The 20,307-nt window shown below is 37.4% G+C and overlaps 2 protein-coding genes across 7 annotated transcripts in view; one reads left to right on the top strand and one right to left on the bottom strand.

The window, feature by feature from the left end:
- The first annotated feature begins 1,346 nt into the window (after nt 1-1,346).
- On the top strand, nt 1,347-19,348 carry LOC103719463 (plant UBX domain-containing protein 10-like). Of its 6 annotated transcripts, none has more exons than XR_005509694.1 (6): nt 1,347-2,426; nt 12,426-12,596; nt 12,699-12,902; nt 13,874-13,935; nt 17,597-17,783; nt 18,401-18,552. XR_005509694.1 is itself a non-coding variant. In XM_039121845.1 (6 exons), the coding sequence occupies exons 1-6, from the start codon at nt 1,611-1,613 to the stop codon at nt 19,140-19,142; spliced, it is 1,605 nt and encodes a 534-aa protein (XP_038977773.1). In that variant the 5' UTR covers nt 1,353-1,610; the 3' UTR covers nt 19,143-19,348. The 6 variants fall into 6 exon arrangements, 5 of the variants coding, with proteins under 5 accessions (XP_008806940.2, XP_038977773.1, XP_038977782.1 ...); XM_039121845.1 differs by lacking the exons at nt 13,874-13,935; nt 18,401-18,552 and adding exons at nt 18,635-18,765; nt 19,047-19,348 and having other exon boundaries at nt 1,353-2,426; XM_039121847.1 differs by lacking the exon at nt 13,874-13,935 and adding an exon at nt 18,635-18,765 and having other exon boundaries at nt 1,392-2,426; nt 18,401-18,529.
- LOC103719462 (bifunctional fucokinase/fucose pyrophosphorylase) overlaps nt 18,823-20,307 on the bottom strand; it is a 15,204-nt gene continuing 13,719 nt past the window's right edge. The window contains exon 7 of the mRNA XM_039121841.1: nt 18,823-19,685. Within this exon, the coding sequence (XP_038977769.1) occupies nt 19,290-19,685 (396 nt within the window). The 3' untranslated portion in view covers nt 18,823-19,289. The remainder of the gene's footprint in view (nt 19,686-20,307) is intronic.

Genomic DNA, 20,307 nt, shown 5'->3' with positions numbered 1-20,307 from the left:
ACTTCAGATAGGATCTTACTGCATTCAGTCTCCAACTACTTGATGAATTTGTCATGCTATAGTATCATCTGCTTGTGGTGTGGTGCTAGATTGGTGTTAACATGGAGGTCTTTGGAAGTTCTTGTTACTCACACCAACCCTCTAGCGGATGGCACCAATCCCCTCTTGCCATGCTGGACAGGTAACTAAGCAGGTAAAAAATTGGTGCATGATGACACTACTCTTATTGTAACTATTTTTCGCTTAGTCTGGAGAATGAGTTGTCTATGGCCTTTCCAACGGAATCGTTGCTTGAAAGTGTCGCCTTTTCTACCCTCTCCTCGATTTCTTGCTCCCTGACGTCTAACGTCCCATAAATGTTCATGAGAACCTTCTGGAAAAGAATAAATAGATGAGAGAAGTTCGGCTATCCTACATTGACTAAACATCCGCTGCATCAGTGGGGTATGAACCATTGATGAGAAGAGCTTTGGTTTTGTTTTAGATTAGTTTGGTTATGACATGGAAAATTGCATGCAAGGTGTATCCATATTATATAACATTCTTTTTCAGAATCTAGAAAGAAAATTATTTATTGGACATTAAAACTTCGATCATTAAAATCAATTTCTGGTCGGGTAGCTTCACGATAATTCTGTAAAGTTTCTACATAATTTTCTCCTGATTGAGTGAACATATGTTACAATTGTTCATTCTCTTCGAAGAATCTTTGTTGTAGAACCTTATGTGAGATTTTCATCTCATATAGCCCTTTCCTTTTGTGCATAGTATTAAAAAATAATTTATAAAATAAAATTTTGATTATTTTTATGATGAACTAAGAGGAGACGGTATTTTTATAGCATGCATATCTATTTAGCTAGGAGAGATTATTCTTTCACCAATAGAAAGAGCCATATCATCTGACTCGACCACCATAGTAGTATTATTACTCAAGAACGCCTAAAGATTTAGCGTTCATGGTGAAAATATAGAAAACCTTTTTGAAGCTACAAAACATTAATTTCAATGATACCCTCCAATTTAAATAAAAATTATTTATCTACTGGGGTTAAGCTAGGCAAAGTTGCTCCTTCGGATGCCAAACATGCTGGAGTACTAAGCTCAAGGCACTCAGCTTAGAAGTTCAATTTGAACAGGATTGTGCCTTTTATAGGAAAAGAAAGAGCCACCTTTCTTAGTAGGAAAGCACCATTGGATTTAAAGGGGGAAGCGCTATTCTTCAAAATCATATCCAAAGCTCTGCACATCATTATGAAATTTAGTATTACAAAGGATGACTTTTGAATACGATTCAACTCAGTTGGAGCCCAAGATAAATGAGAATTAGAGCACGGCAATCCAGCCTAATTAAGCACCCTATCAGCCTATCTAAATTCTAGAACTTGGAATTCATATATGTATCGAACAGGACAAATTATATATATCAGACCATCAGGGAGCCTGGCCCTGTGTTTGGCACTGGTCTTCTCTCTCCCCTCGTAACTCCCTTCATTCCCTCTCCTTTTCTTTTCGCTTTCGCCAAGAAGAGTCTTCCCTCTTTGTCCTGCTTGACCAAACCCTAACCCCCGGGGACCCGGGGATCGTCGCCGAGGGATCGAGAACCGGCCATGGCGGAGGGCCTCGAGAACAAATTGGCCTATTTCCAGGCCATCACTGGCCTCGACGACCCCGATCTCTGCACCGAGATTCTCTCCGCCCACAACTGGGATCTCGAGCTCGCCATCTCCGATTTCACCTCCTCCTCTATCAATCCCTACCCCAATTCCTCCTCCTCCGCCCCCGCCGCCGTCGGCGGCTTCGGCGACGGCGTCGGCGGCGGTGGTCCCAATCTGGCCGAGTCCTCCCTCGCCCGCCATGATTCCGGCGAACCCGACCCGCCCGGCCTCGCCTGGAAGCTCATCACCCTCCCCTTGTACGTCGTCTCCGGCGGCATCGGCCTTATCACTGGAGCCGTCGGCCTCGGCGTCTGGATCGCCGGCGGCATCGTCTCCCGCTCCCTCAACCTCCTTGGCCTCGCCGCCCCCCGTGGGCCCGAGGCCGACCGGTTGGTCCCCCTCTCAGCGTCCGCGGCCGAGGCCGCGGAGTTCGTCGCGGCGTTTGAGAGGGACTTTGGAGCGGCCGGCGCTGGGGTTCGGTTCGTGGTGGAGGGTTTCATGGACGCCCTCCAGCGATCGCAACGGGAGTATAAGCTTTTGTTCGTGTACCTGCACTCGCCGGACCACCCGGACGTGCCGGCCTTCTGCTCGGGATGCCTGTGCTCGGCTCCGGTCGCGGCGTTTGTGAACGAGAACTTTGTGGCTTGGGGCGGGAGCATAAGGAGGACGGAAGGGTTCAAGATGAGCAACAGCCTCAAGGCATTTCGTTTCCCTTTCTGTGCTGTTGTCGTGCCCTCTACCAACCAGCGCATTGTGCTCCTTCAACAGGTACTTTCCTTTTCCTTGTTGGAAATTATGGAATTTGAAGATTGGTTTGCTTTGATCTTGCTAGATTTGTACATTTAAATTATCTTCCTTGATGCTCTGGACCACGGATTTGGTTGTATTTCCTTGGATTGTTACGTAGAGTGAAGAGGAGATGGCAGAATTTGATGAAAACAGGCACAACCATCAACTATGGGCAACATGAATTTGAGGGTTCTTCGACAAAATTGTTGGAATAGGTGTTTTGAACCACTTACACATAATGTAACATATGTGAGAAGCTCTGTATGTGTGAAATATTTTTTATGTTATGATCGTAGCGACTGTTCTACAACACTTGCCAGGATTTATGAATTATGATATAATTTTTATATTAAAAGGCAGTCAATATATTTGCAGAATGTTCATATTTACGTTCACTCTTGTATTGCTCTTCTAAATCCTTATAATGGTTAAGGCTTTTGTAGTTATTATGACATTTGTAATGGCTATGAGTGCATGTTTTAGACATTCTATTGGGGAATACTCTTTCTAGGTAACCTTTTCCACCACCTGTCAGCGTTGTGATGTCCAAAGGAATGGGGATCTAAATGGGTAGATATATTTTTCGTCTTTTAAAATTATGCTTGCCACCATCTTGCAATTTTCTTACTAAATTTCATATCTACTTTTCTAGGGGTTTTTTGGTTCCTACTGCAAGTAGGAGTATTATCTAAATATGGAAATGCGTACAATCTGGATGGATGCAGATTTATAAGGCTTTTATATCTACCCTCTGTATTATATGCAGGCCAAAGTATAGAAATAAAAAAATAAATTGCCATGTATCCCAATTGTAGGAATTTCCTACAACTAGGGCTTTAGAGAATTTGAACTCAGTGTAGATTGGGTTAAGAAGAGGTTTAGGTTACTATTATTTTTGTTTAAAAGTGGTTTTAAGCCTTTCCATATAGGGTTTCATTAGAAAATAAATTTTACATTATCAATAAGTGCTTAGTTATTCTTTTTAAAAATAAGCGAATTTTAGGATGATGGTTATAAATTAAAGAAAATGCTGAGGGATTGAACACTGTTACTGATATTTCTTCCACAGGTAGTTTGCCATGTGGATTGAAGGGATTGGTGCTTTCTATTGCAACCCCTTGAAGGATCGCACTAACTCCATAGGTATTAACGATCCCTTCATGTTCCATGGTCCAGCTATATAGAGAATATTATTGGTAACACAATTGGGCACTGTAACATTACTCTCTGTTAATTATGCACCTAGTTCTTTTTTTTTAACGTTCATTGTAGGTAATTTTTTGGTCTTTTTTTCTGAGTTGGCAACATTCTTGTAGTTTGTTTAAGGGTCCATAAATAGATGTCTATAAAGAGCGACGAATTTCTTATGAGCTATGAAGGATTTTTCCTTGGATAATGCTTTGGGATGCTCATTCACTGCACGTGAAAAGTTCCTTTGGCAGGAGTATTGGCAACCTAATACTCCACCACCCCACGTGTATCACACCAATTCCTGCAAGTTACACAAGTCCTCTCATTCCACATGGTATAGTGAACTCTTTGTGTGCCTAAAACAGGCACCCATAGCATTATACTTTTTCCTCAAACCTTACCTCTCTTTTCTCTATACTTCTTATCCTCTTTTCCAACCTAATTTTTTACCCTCCTTTTACTCTCTTTCCCATAGGCTTGTTTGCCACTAAAGAAAAATATTCAGTCTGTGACAAAATGATTTAGCAAAATGGTCTCATGTGATATTGTTTTTATTTGGTGCAATGATCAAATATAAGAGTGTGAAGGAGCAATATGATTTGTTGCAGAGGATTTTAGAGTTGGTTTCTCATGCATCTAGGGTTAAAAGCTACTAATTGTTGATTGAGGATCATGCGATGCTAAACCATGGTTTAGACTTTAGACATGCCATTTTTTAACTCTTCTTGTCACAATTACAGTCAGAAATTTAGTCAGGGCCTCACCTATTGAAATGAGAGAGATTTGAATGATCCTTATAACTTTTAGTCAGCAAATGAAAGGAGTGGACAAACACAAGGAGAGGGTTGGCATAGGGCTTTTAAGGAGAAAACTTTGGAAGAGTGTTTTTATCTGGGAAATAAAAGAAGAGTACTTTTATTAGTACAAGTGTTGATGGGTGCTTAGGGTTTTAAAGTGGGCTTGATTGTAATTACATTAATATTTCATATATCTGGAGTTTTTAATCTATTGCCTCTAATCTTTTTACTTTAAAGGTTGAGATAACAGAGATTTTGTTCATCTCGAACTTATTTTAAGATTTGAGATTTTTCTCCTCTAATCCTTTATTGTTGGTGCAATATTTGAATTTGGTTTCTTTGTGAAGCTAATGTTGAGTGGTGCTAAGGGGGATTCATCACAGAGAAAACCAGTTTTGTTTTCCTATTTTAAATATGGTGACAAACATGGATAACAAAAGAGATGCTTTATGGTTGAATTTGCCAGCGGTGTGAAAGGAATAGGCTTTGAATCTTGAGAATGAGAATGTAGGTATTGTTGTCTTTGGTAGTGGTACCGTAATATGAGGTTTGATTGACTTGATCATACTATTATAAAAATGTGACCGGATATCTGTAAGAACTCATAAAAGCTAAGTTAGGTAAATAATTTGAAAGTAATTTTGAATTTTGGAATATGCCATCAAGATTCCATTCCATTTTTCTGCATTACATATCCTTGACCAAAAAGGGAAGTCTCTTGAGCAATTTCCTTATGCACTCTCTCACTCCCCTACTCCACCCTCATATCACGAACATTAATATTACAATAAAAAAGATATGCTGCGAAATTTTAGGTGTCTAATCAAGGTTCCATACACTATTTTATCGTTAATATAGATAATTTTTATTTTGGCATGGGGCGGCTCGAGAATGAGCAGCATGGCATGTGCCGTGCAGGCTATTGGCTGTTGTGCCATTGACACTTCTTATCGTAAACATAAAGGCCTTCCTCTATTGTTATCAACTTGTCTTCGTAAATTTATAAACATAGATTACTCTCTTCTATTCCTTCCAAGTGTTGTACCCATCTATTAAGGTCACATAATATACAGCCCTTTTCTCTGTACATCTTCTGTGTCTTGATTTTCTTTCATAGGTAAAGAGAAACAAAAGAGTTAAATCATAAAAAAAACATAATGTAGTTAATAGTTCACTTTGACAAATAGGTAAATGAATTATACCAAGTACATACTGCTTTTTTGATCACTTCCATCCATCAAAAATTTTCTCATTTTTATTTTATTTTATTTGTACTTTATTTATTTATGTGTTTGATGTACTCTCTGTTATATTATCAGTTAATTCAATATTTTTTTACACTAAGTTTTTAATTCTTATGTTTATTTTTTTTTTCAATCATTTCCTCTGTTGTGCCTTGCACATGTCGGTTTGCTAGTAAACAGAAAAGGTAGTTTTGAATAACCCATCTAATGTTGTCAAAGATAAAATTGGAAATTTTTATTACTTACAAGACATTCACCCAAGAGGTGAATTATTTACACTAAACAACAGTTCTGAATATCAAGATAGTAGTATGCTGGTTTGCAATGTGTGTACAATTGTGTACTAAGTTCTGTAGTTGTGGAAGGCAAAAGTGAGTTTTACAGTTGTTTGCTAGTTGACTAGTAGTTTTTGGCAACAGCAAAACCTCTAGTGATTTGAGTAAAGGGAAGATTTCACCAAAGGAATTGCTGTTGCTGAAAACTTGTGCAGCAGTCAGGTATAGGACAGGATTTATGGTTAAAAACTCATGCAACAATCAAGTTCGCTAGAAAGTCCTCACGTCATGGGTCATCAACAGATTATAAGTTTTATGATGAAGGAACCCTAAGTTTAAAAATTGTTTAAACTAAGTATTTGAAAAGTCATTATTTCAAGAAGAACTATGAACCTAATCTCTGATAGTTTGGTCTGGTATCGAAATATGTTATTTTCTTTGTCATGATTTTTCAGAGAGTTTCCCCATAAAAATAATTAGTCTCAGACTTGTAAGATGATACATTGTAGAGGCATATATTTTTCTGCTTGCTGAAGTTGTTGTTTGTTCTTGCTTGTGTTCAAATCCTGATCTGGTTGAGCTTGTTTTGGATTGAAAAACTCTGATTCCATGCCCAGTCTATTTATAATCATGTAGAAAAAATGTAAACTCATACTGAACCCATTTTATTTTACATGAACCTGTACCCACCCATCAACCCATTTAAGGTTTCACTCATCAATCATACATATAACTAAAAAGTAAAGCAAAACATGATATGCGAAGATCACAAATAACAAAGTCAAATTTACTTTAAAGATATCATTATAATCCCGTTAAATTTAGGAACTTAGGATATATGGCAGTTACAAATGTATTAAGGATGAAATTAGCTAAAATGCAATCCCACATCCCAGTACCCATGGCCTGCCCTATCCATCACTCTTTTCTTCAAGGGAACTGAACTACGTAGAACAATTAGAGATATAACTATGTCTGGTTTGAGAGATGGTAGCTTTGGCAAAGCCAGGTTTTTTGATCAAGGGGGGCAATAATAATAACTTATAATCATTTATATGTTAAAGTTAAAAAAAATCTAAATAGTTATTTGAAGTAGCCAAAAAAATGAAATTTTACTAAATATTTACTCATTGCAAGGATGGTCCAGGGTGGTTAGAGTCCAGAAACATATTAAGATCAGATGAGGTATTAGAACAATGGCAAGTTGCATGCTTGACGTCAAAAGAGGAGGAAGAAAATTTACCTTTCTATAGTTTCTGCTTCTGCTGCTTGAGAAATCTCATATGCCTATTCAAATGCAGATCTCTATATGGTTTTTTAATGTAAGAAACAAGCCCCATATTCTCTTTTACTTCTGAATTTGGAGGAGAATCTCCCATCAGGACATGGAGTAATGAGGAACATGGACTAGTAGGGCCATGAAAAATGGAGATTCAAGCTGTGAGCAGCAGACTTGGATTTCCCACTTAATCATTCTTAATATAGAAACTTCAATACACAGGTAGTTTCAAAAAAAATACTTCTCTTTAGTAACTCACCACAAGATTTTACAAAGGTCAATCTTATCTAGATTCACTGTGCAATAGGCCATATATAAGCAAATCCCAAAGTTTTGAGTTTGGGGTAGGACTAGAAATGGGCTCGGGTCAACTCAAGGGCCATTAGACTGAGCCTAATTCGGGTCGGCCCAAGGGCTAGGCCAGAAAAAGTTCAGTCTGGGTTTGGACTTAAATGTAGAGCTCATTTATTTTTTCAGGCCGGGCTCTGGCATGTCATTGGCCCGACTTGGGCTCGGCCTGGGCCCGAACAAGGCCCGAAATAGAGCCCGAATTCAAGCCATGACATGCCTGAGGCCGAGCCCGATCAAGGCCCGAAATGGAGCCCGAATTTAGGCTCGGATCCATTTATTTTTGTATGCTGTTATTTGGAGAGAACGATGAGGAAGTAAAGAACAAATTATAATGAGTTTACTTGAGAAGAATGTATCATGTATCATTTACTTGTATTATAGGAGAGAGATCAGTTTTTGGCTAGCCCATTTACTTGTGAAGCAATAGTATGAAATATTAAACTTCAATCAAGTTCGGGTGAGCTCTATTTTTTGCCCAAATGGATAATTCGGGCCGGTCTAATCGGGTTCCAGTCGGGCTTGGGCTTGGATTATCCACAAATTTTGGGTCTAAGCCTAGCCTAAAGCCTAAAAAAATTTCGGTTTTAGTTCAAGTAGGGGCATGGCCTAGCCTAGCCCGACCAACTTCCAGCCCTAGTTATTTATTTATTTATTTATTTTTATTTTTTTTTGGGGGGTGGGACCACCCCTACTTATCTCCCCTGGCTCTACTCGTGGATATTAGGTCCCCAACCAGTTCACTCCTCAAGACCCATCAGGTTGAGGGGGCTCAACTCGAACATACCCTTTATGATCAGGTTGGACCTAGAACCTACTTGGCTTTAGAAAACCCCACCCAAACTCATTTACTTTAGGTGGGTTGTTGGCACAGGTTAGATTTTGCCACCCCTAACTCTAATGGAGCATGGACATTTAAATTTTTGACTTACAGGTTGGATGGTAATATTCCTACCATGGTTTATGTGTACTTTTGACAGCTTATTGATAGAAATCCCCCGTCCCCCTTCCAAAAAAGTGCTTTAACTAGGATAACATCCAGCTTATGTTGCAAGCTATGGTGCCCAGTCTTGGCAACTTGGTCTGATGTATTTGTGTTGACAAGATACATCATGAATACTGATGTAGGATCCATGTTTGACATGCCAATATAACCCTCAAATGCATTTGGAATTTTTTTAAAAGGAGATGTAAAAAAGGAGTTTATCACCAAACATAAGAAAATAATAAAAAAATCAGATGATTCACCTCAGAGAGAGAGAGAGAGAGAGAGAGAGAGAGAGAGAGAAGCAGATAATTCAAACAACTGGATTAAGAATTTACCTTTGTTTTATCCTTTGTTTTTATCCTAACTAATTTCTTCGTGAATCATGTACTTGTCATTCTAGATGATTTCTTCTTTCTGGATTGCCACCAGATTTTTCTTGTTCTTGGCTTGTCATAACAATTAGAAGAGAAGTAGCATGGACAAAATTTCACCTAAACAAGTAAGATCATTGTTTTGTAACTTTTATTGGTGCTTCCACAGGTGCAGCAGTATAGTTGCGAATGGTTTACATATCAGCTGTCAGACTTTTTTGGGAATTCTTTTGTTAGCTAAGTATTCCCCTAACCGGGAATATCCTTAGTTAGAAAGAGAAAAGAGTTCCTATCAACCCTATATTAGCCATACGTCATAACCTGTCTACCGTCACTGCGATGTTGAAAAGGAAGCTGCTCCTTTATACAAAAGAATTGGGTTCCCATACAAAAGCAACTGATTACTTTTATTTTCATCTTGTTTTCTATAATTTATAATAAACACTGGAACGAAATATCTTTTCAGATACTGTATTTTTCTTGATACATTATTTCCTTCATCTGTCTAAATTTTTCTCCCTCATCAGCTTGCCCTAGTAATTTGTATATGCCATATATGTCCTGACTTTTTAATCTCTTCATCAGCCATGCCCTCCAAACTTTATAAAATGCTGCAGATGTCCTAAGTGAAGGCTTTAAAAGATATGACTCCCATTTAGATAAAGACATTTATGATAATTGTTCTATAAAGGAATTGTGAGTGACCTTTTCAACTGATTGTTCAATTATGCTATGTATGTGCACATGCACATAATGACTTCTTGGATGTTCACCTTTGGTTATTGTTTCTGACTTTCCGTAGTATGTGTTTCACGCATACTATTTCTTGTACAGCATGTCTGCATGCCCACACTCGATTTTTTGGGTCCATTGGGGCCAAGTCCTTGGATCATAAATGTGAGGATTGATGGATCTCACTCCTAGGGTGATGTCCTCACCTGACACCAATACCTGAATCCATGTAGCATAAGTTGCCAGTATGAAATAATGGGAGGTAGTTGCTAGTGCAACAAAAGTTATGCAGTATGCTTGTGTTACAAAATCATGAAAAGCAAAGAGAGAGAGAGGCATACAAACTTGAGGTTCATATAATTGGGAATCTGTTATTGAAGATACATGTTTCCTAAAGGTGTTAGCTTTGAATCAGAGGATTGTGATCTGGTTGGCAATTACAGCAAAGACGGAGCGGACCAAGAACCAAATGATAGCATATCTAGTGGAAGCTGGTATATTTTTTTTTTCACTTGAGAAACATCACCTGAAAAGAATTGTATTGTTCGTATGTTCAAATCATATTCCCTTTAGGTACTTATTGGCATAATATATATTCTTTTGTAATTTACTAATTGTTAATGTACCTTTTAATTTACTGCATTCCCTGCCCTAACACACACACAAAAAAAAAAAAAAAAACAAAGGTGTCCAACTTTGCTCTTGGCTAATTGAGACCTGTACAAATGACTATATTGGGGATATTGGATCGGGCAGTTGAATGGACTGATTCATCATGTTACTGGAGTTAGCCAGGTATGCATTACACAGGTTTATTATTCTGAAATTACAAAATGCTTTTTGTGTAGATGAATTTGAGGTTGCAGGGATTAAGAAGATTATATATGGAAAAGAATCTTCAGTAAACATTGTTTAGGATGCTAATCTTGTCGATTGAGGTATGTATACAAGATAAAAGATTTTGAGAAGTTGGATGAACCCGTTATCATGTGCATAAGTATGCGATAAATGTTTCATTTGGCGGCATACTTTTCCCTGAAGATTTTCCCTATATTATTTACTTTACCTAATATTGCTGGTCTATGTTGCTGATTTTGCAGCAGAAATGAATAGCATTGCAATGCCAAGTTGCCATTGCTAATGTTGTGTTTAGAAGCAAAGGAAGGTATAAGCAAAGAGTTTACTGTTTAAATATTTTTCCTATCAATATTTGATACAACTGAACTCAACTCAGCTAAGCCTTAGTCTCAAAGTAGTTGGGTCGGCTGCATGGATCGTTTTCCTCGATTCCACTTAGTTTAGGGCCATATTTTCTATTAAATGTTTAGATATCAAGTGCTTCCTTACTAGCTCATCCCATCTGATTTTTCCATCAATATTTGATGCTGGAATTTATTATGATGTTCACAAGAGGATTGAAAATCAAAAAAATTTCATTGTGGTGCTTCGAAAGGCTTAAAGTAAGGTTTGAAGCTCTGCCTTAGAGGTAAGACATAATAAGCTTTCAAAAATTACAGATGATGTCTCTGGTTCTTGGTGTTATTCTTATAGGTTTCTCCCCACCATCATGCACTTTTCCAAGTGTTAGTGATATGGAGCCTAAGCTTAGGGTTTGGTTTGTTAAATCTTCAGACTTAAGGGTTTTTTAAATCTTCAGACTTAAGAAAAAGAAAAATGAGGAAAGGAGTTGAGCTAGACAATTTATTTAGTTTTTCTACAGTTATTTTTTTTCTTTAGTTTTATAGTACAAAACAGATCACTTCTTTGCTTTGTTTGAGGTGTACGCTTATAAGAAGCATAAGCCATGAACAGGGGCTCTGATATGGATGCCTCTGGATCTTCTTTCCTTGCCTCGTTGTAAGTTTTATCAAGTTTCGGACATGTTTCTATAACATGGTTTGATTAAAAGATATGCTTTTTTCGTATGATTAACTTTTTGAAAGAACTTGTAATATAATGATCTTTAACAAAACGATGGATGCTACCATCTAAGGTGACAGTGACAAATTAAATTGTAAATAAGACCTACTATAACAATTCAGTAAAATGGGGAATTTTACTGGGTTGAGTTAAAAGGATCTTGTTCCTTTGTTTAGAATTATCTTCTTGTATTGAAGCCAAGGGCCTAACCAGAAGGTGGAAGCACATTTTTCATATTACCTGGTGGACGTTATGGTTTGAAGGCAATAGGATAATTGGGGTCAGCTGGGGTGAGTGCTCGTCACTACCTAGCTGCAAAATACCTTTCTAGTTATGGAAGGTCCTCAAGAGGAATATCATATATTCGTAATTATATTTAAGTGATGTTACTATCGCTATTATTTTAGTAAGTTTCACTTATCATGGGGTACAGAAATCATATACTTTAGTAGATAGAAAGTAGTCACACATCCTGACTGGATGAGATCATCATTCAGCTTCTTTGATGTGATCATCAAACTAGTGATTGGATGCAGTATTTTGATTTCTTTCCTTTTCTGGCTTTATTATTGATGCTCGTAAGATGTTTCCTTTAAGTTTGGCTGGTGGACTAGTTTGCATTGCATGTAATATACATCTACATGATAGGTGATTCTCAACCAAGTTGATGATATTGAAAATAAATTCGTATTGCACAATCTATTTTAGTGATTTTCATAAAAAAGTTGTAAGCGCTGCATCTTTGCCTGTTATGCATAACAAAATTCCATACTTCTATCCTAATAACTTCCCCCCCCAAAAAACAAGATCGTCTCATATCTTATGTTATTCAGATTGAGGGACCCATGTCTTCTGAAGAAATGCTTGCAATCCTTCAGCGAGTCGTAGAAGAGTGTACACAATCTCTGGTTGCAGCAAGGCTTGAGGCAGAAGAAAGGAGAAACAACCAGCGTCTGAGAGAGGAGCAAGATGCTGCATATAGAGCAGCACTTGAAGCTGATCAAGTATTTTGTTTTTCCAGATTTAACCTTTTAAATTTTGTTTATTGTGTTTGTTTGTCCAGATCGCTAACATCCTAAATTGGATGAACCTGTCTGGTAAATTAGGCTAGAGAGCGTCAGAGAAAAGAAGAACAAGAGAGGTTGGAAAGAGAAGCTGCAGAAGCTGAGAGGAAGCGTAAGGAGGAAGAAGAGACTCGGGAAAGAGCAGCTTGTGAAGCTGCTGAAAAAGAAGCTGCTTTAGCTAGAAGGCGGCAAGAGAAAGCAATGTCACTGGGTGTTGAGCCTGAAAAAGGGCTGGATGTTACGCAAGTAAGCCTTTTTATATATTTTTTGTTCATTCTTATGCTTTCATTGACTAATTGAAATCTTGATCTTCCTCAAATTTGGGTAAGTTTAGCAATGATAACTTATTAAATTCCTATCTACCTGAAAAGAAAAAAAACCAGGACGTCTCTTATCTTCTGTAATGGATTTATCTCAAGCTGATATGTTCTTTAAGTATCTGCCAATATAACTATTAGTCCATGCTTGTTTTATTTTGTACACACACACACAGACACACACATACAGACATACATACAGACATACAGACACACACATACACACACACATACATACATATGTGTGTGTGTGTGTGTATGTATGTGTGTGTGTGTGTATGTGTGTATGTATGTGTGTGTATGTGTGTATGTATGTATGTATGTATATGTACAAAATAAAACAAGCATATATATATATATTATGTGTGTGTGTATAAGTGCTTGCAAATTCTTTGTAATTTTGCTCTATGCTCTTACAGATTTCATTCTTTATAAATTAAATTATAGGTGTTATGCTCATGCGACTGTTACCTTTTTTTTATTGATCAATCCATGATAATCAAAGTAAAAAAAAGTAGTTTACGGTGAAAAAGTGAAAATGTAAAGATAAACCCTGATGCTTAGGGCTTATCAAAGTGCTACAGAACATCATATTTGGGTAGTTTAGTTGACTTGATTTCACCTCTAATAAAGTAAATGCTAATTTTCTTCTGCACATAATTACATTAAAATAAAAGTATTATATTATTTCTGGTGGCTGAGTTGTAAAAGAGAGAAATCTGATATCATTGTTAATATCCATAATTATGCTTGCTTCATGCAGGCCTCAAATGAGATTTTGTTGCTCGTAAGTAGCCAATGGTCATGTATGTTGGCGAAATATATTGCTAGCTAAATAGCAATGCTTGTTGTTTTGGTGCTGATTATCACCTCTCCTTTTTTCCCCTCCTTTTTTGACAGAAATGGGAGAACCTGCCAGTGGAATTGCCCAGGAATCAGTGCCTAGGGCAGACTCTCACAAGGTTCAAACTCAGAACCTCTGCCACTTGGAGGGCTATTAGGCTATTACCCAGTTAGCTAGTTGTCAATTAAAAGGCAAAGCATAAAGAAATTTAATTATGTTTTCATGCCATTGGTGGTAATAACCTGGAAAATGGTAATTGTTATAAAAGTTGTCATCGGATACTAAATTAGGTAAATGTACTAGTATACCCAATGATTTTAACGAGACCGTTGATCAGCCCAAAAATATGACTGAGTTGTGGGTCACCGGTTCTACTGTTAGGTTAACTAGGAACAAACTGTGACATCATAATGACGTTATAAATTATAAAATGATTAGTTATAAGAATAAATTTATATATATAAAGTACCTAAATTATTTTGATTTTTTTCAAAAAAAAGCATTTCCTACTAAAAAAATTCAGCACTGTATTTCGAAAGATTGCAGAGCAATGATGTACATGTTCATAATAATTTCACATTATTCAAGTTTCCATCAAATAACAACTAACAAACTAAGTTAAAAATATATAATAACAATTCAACTAAGTAAAAACATGGCCTGATAATATCATGAATTCAGATATACGCTTTATGGACCAATCATACTCTTTAAAGGTAAAGTAACGAAATTATGCAATTATTTTTCATATTTACATCCCTAGTTAAGTAATGAAGGTTTTCTCTAAACAGGTTTGACAGCATTTTCTCAAAAAAGAACATAAATATAGAAATTCAGGAAGAAATATACCAATTTGGACTGATTAAAATACTAATAAATTTATTATAAAAATCTAATGAATTTGTTCCTTGAGCTAGTCCTTTCCACATAACAACATGGGGAAATTGAACCCCTTGCATTCCCGTATATTCCACTCTTGCTCGTTCTTCCCTCCTTATCTAAAGTTCCGAAAGAAAGGTAACCTAATCAAATCTTTTTACACAAACATCTAAAAATCCTCTTAAGAAAAATCTCAAGTTGTAATGTTATCTGCCCTCTTGGATGCCCAAGATCCATCTTTGTTGTCTTGCTGCCCGGACTAGGTTTACTTAAGAAGTCAAGTGGTTGGGGGTGGGAGCACATCAGGTCTTGGAGGTTGTTGAATAATGCTTAAGACTGTGGATGGAGGCCTGGAGCTGTTGGAGGCTGGAGGGAGAAGGTGGGGCTGGAGAGAGGGGGGGAGAAGGGGGGGTGGAGAGAAGGGGGGGTGGAGAGAGAGAAAGGATGGTACCTGAAGGCTGCTGTTGTGGAACCATGTCAGCCATGTGTGGAGAGTCAAGGGAGAGAAGGGATTCTGATTCACTTCAGAAAAATACTAATCTTCTGAACCAATGGTTCAGTCTGAAAAGATTCTAAAACCAGCCAGCTTCATAAACCCAGGATGGTTCAAATGGTTCACCTGTTTAGCCATCGGTTTGAGCAGTTTTTGATTAAAAGGGCAGTTTTTCCTTAAAACAGTTTCAGTGCTTGATCCAGAATGTAGACCTGACTAGCTGACAGTTTAACCGGCTCAACTGGCTGGTCTAGTCTGGTTTTAAAACATGAGATATACCAGCAAATGAACGGAATATAACTTTAACCTCCAGAGGGAGCTTGTGCCGTATTTGAATTGCTGATACATTCTGTGCCTACTGGATCGGCATGGTATAGTGGTGCCAACCACTCTATTTGGTTTACCGGTCTTTTCTGGTTCTTTGTTCTTTGTTTGGCCTACTAGTTGAAATGTATGGATAACGGATAAGGGATAAGTAATGCTCATAATAGCCACACAGGCATGTTTTCCTTCTTTTTCCTTTCTTGATGAAAGGTGGGTGGGGTGGGAGGGAGGCTATATGAGCTTGTTTTGGCCGATATTTGAATGTTGATCTCTAGATCGGATAAATTAGTGATACAAAGTGGCTATTCTACTATGATCAAAGGTATTTAAATTATCATTCTATCTTTTGAAGACAATTAGGAATCTTTGGTTGAAGAGGACATAGCTATTTCCAAATGAACACTACCATTTATTGTGATTGTTGTTTGTGTGCATGCGTGTGTATATATGTATATGTATCTAACATATATATATATATATGTGTGTGTGTGTGTGTGTGTGTGTGTGTGTGTGTGTGTATGTATCTAATATATATATATATATATATGTGTGTGTGTGTGTGTGTGTGTGTGTGTATCTAATATATATATATATATGTGTGCATGCATGTGTATATATGTATATGTATCTAATATATATATATATATATATATATGTGCATGCATGTGTATATATGTATATGTATCTAATATATGTATGTATGTATGTACCTAAGCAGGTCAGTTTTCTAAACAGACGCATATCCCTCCCGCCCCCCCTCCCGCCCCCCTAATGTGTAAAAATAGTTCTACAGAATTTGTTTATTTGATTAATTACTTGATATGCATTGCTTAAGTTGAATATCAATCAATTGTGTGTATGGGGATAATTTATGATTTTGAATAGGAGGTTACTTTAAGTTATGCTACTTGTTTAAATTTTATGCATATACGCTAGTGAATAATTTAAAACTAATCTAAGTTGTAGAACAAGGTTTAAAGCAGTCTCTCGATTATCAAAGCATACTAGATGCATGTCTGTTAGTGTGACTCTGCATATCTTCTTGTACTAATGGATGGCAAGTATCATTCGTACATATCCTTATCGTTTATAGTTCTATCATTTGTCAAATCATTAATTATTTTTCTTGTGAATGCAATAGCAAAGTTGTTTCTGCATAACAAAGTTGTTACCACTAACCTGTATGGCTAAGAACTTGAAACCATGCAATATACCTGGCAAATAACAACTAATACAGTCCGCTTTATGATGCTAGGTTAACATAGTTCAAAGCTATGCTGTTTTTTTGGAAAAAATAGAGCTCAGATGCAAGTATAAATTAAGTTTAAGTTGGTCTAAGTTTACTGTATTTAAGTCTGCCAAACCGTGTATTTTTACTTGAACTGATGGGCTGGTTGTAGGTTACCTATATGTTAAAATTGATCCCAATTATGACTTCTTGGGATAATCACCTGCCCCCCTCCCCTCTCTCTCTCTCACTTGCTCACTCGATGTTGTGTTTGTTCTTTATCCTTGTGTTATTTATCTTATATATATTTGAGGGAACCTGTATTTTTTTTTTTTTTTTTGTTTTTGGTGTATCCTGAGGGAAGTTGTGTCAAGAGTTCTACCGTTAGGATCTCGAGTCCTCATCATTAGGATGTAATCCAGGTTATCGACAAGTAATATTTCACTTTTGTGCCTTTCAATTGAAGTACTTCGCTTTTATATGTTATGATTTTAGTAACTATTATGTAGACTGTGGAATTTACATTCTTGAGAACTATTGAGGACTGCCTTGTGTAATCCTGAACTATGATTGGAAGAAGTGGAGTTACAATAAGTAAAATATTTTTTTCCAATTACCAGAAAATCCAAATCTACATTCAGTACTTATGCTCAAAAAAAAAATGTCACTGTTGTCTGTGTTTAGGACATTTCCTTTTTGGCGTTTCTTTTGTCTCAAATTTCAACATTGCTCTGGTATCGGTAGCATTTTTAAAATCTATTTCATTAGTATTATGATTAATGGTTATAACTTTTTACATTGCAAATTTTACATGTTAACACTTGAAACTGGTGCAAACGTTGAAATTGCTATCAGGTCCTTGTCCGATTTCCTTCTGGAGAGCGCAAGGAAAGAAAGTTCCACAGTTCAGCTACGGTCAGCTCCCTCTATGACTATGTTGATTCGTTGGATTGCTTAAAAGCTGAGAAATACACCATGGTTTCAAACTTCCCCCGCATCTCATATGGTCCAGAAAAGCATTCCCTGACATTAAAAGAAGCAGGTTTGCATCCACAAGCAAGCTTATTTGTTGAGGTGGACTCATGAATCATGATCTGAATTATCAAGGGATGATGTCCTGGTGGTTAAACATGAAAATTTGATCCCCAATGTAGATATTTCTTTTACTAACTTTTAATACAAGGAAAGTAGAGGAAAGTACGTTACCGTGTGAGCATTTCCCTTATATACTGCCCTCTGTACCTTTAGGTTATCATGACAATACATTATAATACTTTGGTGAAGATCAGTTCGCTCGGTTCGCTTGGAGTACCTAGGATCACATTCTCAGTTTGGTCGGCAGTGAATTAATAACATAAAATTGACATTTCGTAGAGGCAGCTTCTCTTGCTCTATTTTGCTACTGTCAAATCTTGGTAATGGTACATTACACTTTGAGAAATATCATCTTATAAGAAAATTTGATTTCAGAGCGGCTATTCAGAAGAGTTCTGTTTTAATTTAGTGTAACATCCTAACCTGTTGTCTTAGATTACTATTGATCGCACTTGAGAATCAAGAACAGATTTATGTTTTAATTACGATTTATTATTTATCTTCAACTTTCTTTCTTTATGAATCGAATTCTCTTCCACATGATGAAAAATATTTGAAATCAAGGCAAAACAGTGGTGGATGGCTGCCCACCAATCCCAGGCTTATCCTTGTCCTTACATGATTTTTGGACTCGGCCGCCTGCCTTGTAATATTACTGTCGCTTGGCACTCTGCCATGTACATGGAACAGCTGGTGAGCGGCGACCAGTTCTTTGGCACATGAAACAGAATGCAAGTACAGCTGGTCCAAATGCATGCCCCCCCTTATTATTATTATTCTTTTCTTCTCTCTTTTCAGGGGAAAGGCACGCCTCCTGTAATGAACTAGGTTTTCGGTTGCACGTCGTGGACAGGGTATGGCGGCTGGTCCCCTGGCCTTTTGAGAAGAAGCTCCAGAAAAGCTCATGTTACCAACATCGCCTTCCCGAGGCAAGTATATATGCTTCGTTCTTTTCAAGAACCACTAGAAAGACAGGTTTCCAAGTCTTGAATGAAATATGTGCACCTACAATTCAAGTATTGGATTTATTTGATGCCAAACATATGAACACTAACACCAAAGGACCATTTCTATCAGTATTGTCAATGCTTACATAATTTAAAGAGTTGAATAGATCAATATTCATATCTGGCCTCATTTGATATAGACTAGTATCCTCTAACAGTTTTTTCATAAACTACGGCAATGACTGGGTCTGAAAAATGTGTAGGGTAACGTCGCGTACGGTAATCATAACTACCAGCATTTACCAGCAACTCCTGTTAACCCCTGGGTGCCTGCAGACACGAAAATGGGCAAGAAGTGAGTTTCTGCTGGGATCTTGCAAATTGACAGTTCTACGGAGCATCACGTCTTATTCTGCTGGGAGCTTGCAAGTTTCATTCTCTGGGCTACAAATGCACATACTTCCAGCGAAACAAATAAATGAATACACGATACTGAGAAGCTGATACTAGGATAAATTGATGCTCCATTTGTACACCTTCACATCAAGATCTGAAGAGTTTTCAAGTGCCTGTGCTAGCTCTTGTGCACAATGACGGTCCTTGGCGAGTAGCAATGCGAAACCACCTCCACCCGCACCCACCAGCTTGTAGCCACTGCAGTAGGGTTCGGCAAAGGCAAAGAGCTTGTCCACAAACTCATTGCTGCAGAAAGGGTCCAATTCCTGGTGCAGCCTCCAAGCCTCTAGCATTATGTCACCCAGTTCATCTATCTCACCATTCATCAGAGCTTCCCTCCCAATCTTGGACAATTCTACAAGACGCTTGATGCTGGATATTAACAGATTATCTCTGCGGAGATACCGAGCTACCACCTTCTGCAAAACTTGGTGAGCAAGCCTCACCTGCATATTGGCTCAACGGATTGTGATAAAAAGAACATTATACGTCAGGTGAAATATTGCTGTTCGACCAACTTTGGTAAAAGAAAAATTATAAAGAAGTGAAACAGAAAAAATCTGCGATAAATATAAAGACTACACAATGTCTATATACCCATTTTCTCCTAGACGTGTTAAGATATTATGACAAAAATAAATTTCAAGATTATAGGAGAAACCTACCAGATCAAAGGAGAGTTAGTGGAATACCGAAATGCTTCTATGGAAATCCATGCAATCACCACCCCATCTCCACCACATTACCATTTCATTAAAATGTTTACAGTTGGAGTTTCACATTTGTCATAATAAGATCAACAAGCTATACTTTGTTCTCAAACTACTAATTTTTCTCCCCATCTAAATCCACCAGAACGTAACACAAGAATGCAATTTTGACAGAAGTGTGCAAAACTTGTGCATGCACATACATGATGTGGGTGGATGCCCAAATAAAGCATGTACTGTTCCTCCCCTGATTTATAATACAAAGAGGTATCTAACCTTAATCTATGACGCCACACTGTTATTATAAATAGTATACTTTTGATTGTGACTGCGAATCTAATAAAGCTGACATCCTAAA

This window comes from Phoenix dactylifera, chromosome 2 (assembly GCF_009389715.1).
Source record: "Phoenix dactylifera cultivar Barhee BC4 chromosome 2, palm_55x_up_171113_PBpolish2nd_filt_p, whole genome shotgun sequence".
NCBI classification, from domain to species: domain Eukaryota; kingdom Viridiplantae; phylum Streptophyta; class Magnoliopsida; order Arecales; family Arecaceae; genus Phoenix; species Phoenix dactylifera.
The sequence above is the reverse complement of the archived record's forward strand: the minus strand, read 5'-3'. Positions and strand labels throughout refer to the sequence as shown.

Bases quoted from the DNA above. Each gene is read 5' to 3' on its own strand.
- LOC103719463 (XM_039121845.1), top strand. From the start codon at position 1,611: ATGGCGGAGGGCCTCGAGAACAAATTGGCCTATTTCCAGGCCATCACT. The intron at 12,903-17,596 runs GTAAGCCTTTTT...AATTGCTATCAG, and splicing joins AAGGGCTGGATGTTACGCAA to GTCCTTGTCCGATTTCCTTC. The intron at 17,784-18,634 runs GTTTGCATCCAC...CTCTCTTTTCAG, and splicing joins CCTGACATTAAAAGAAGCAG to GGGAAAGGCACGCCTCCTGT.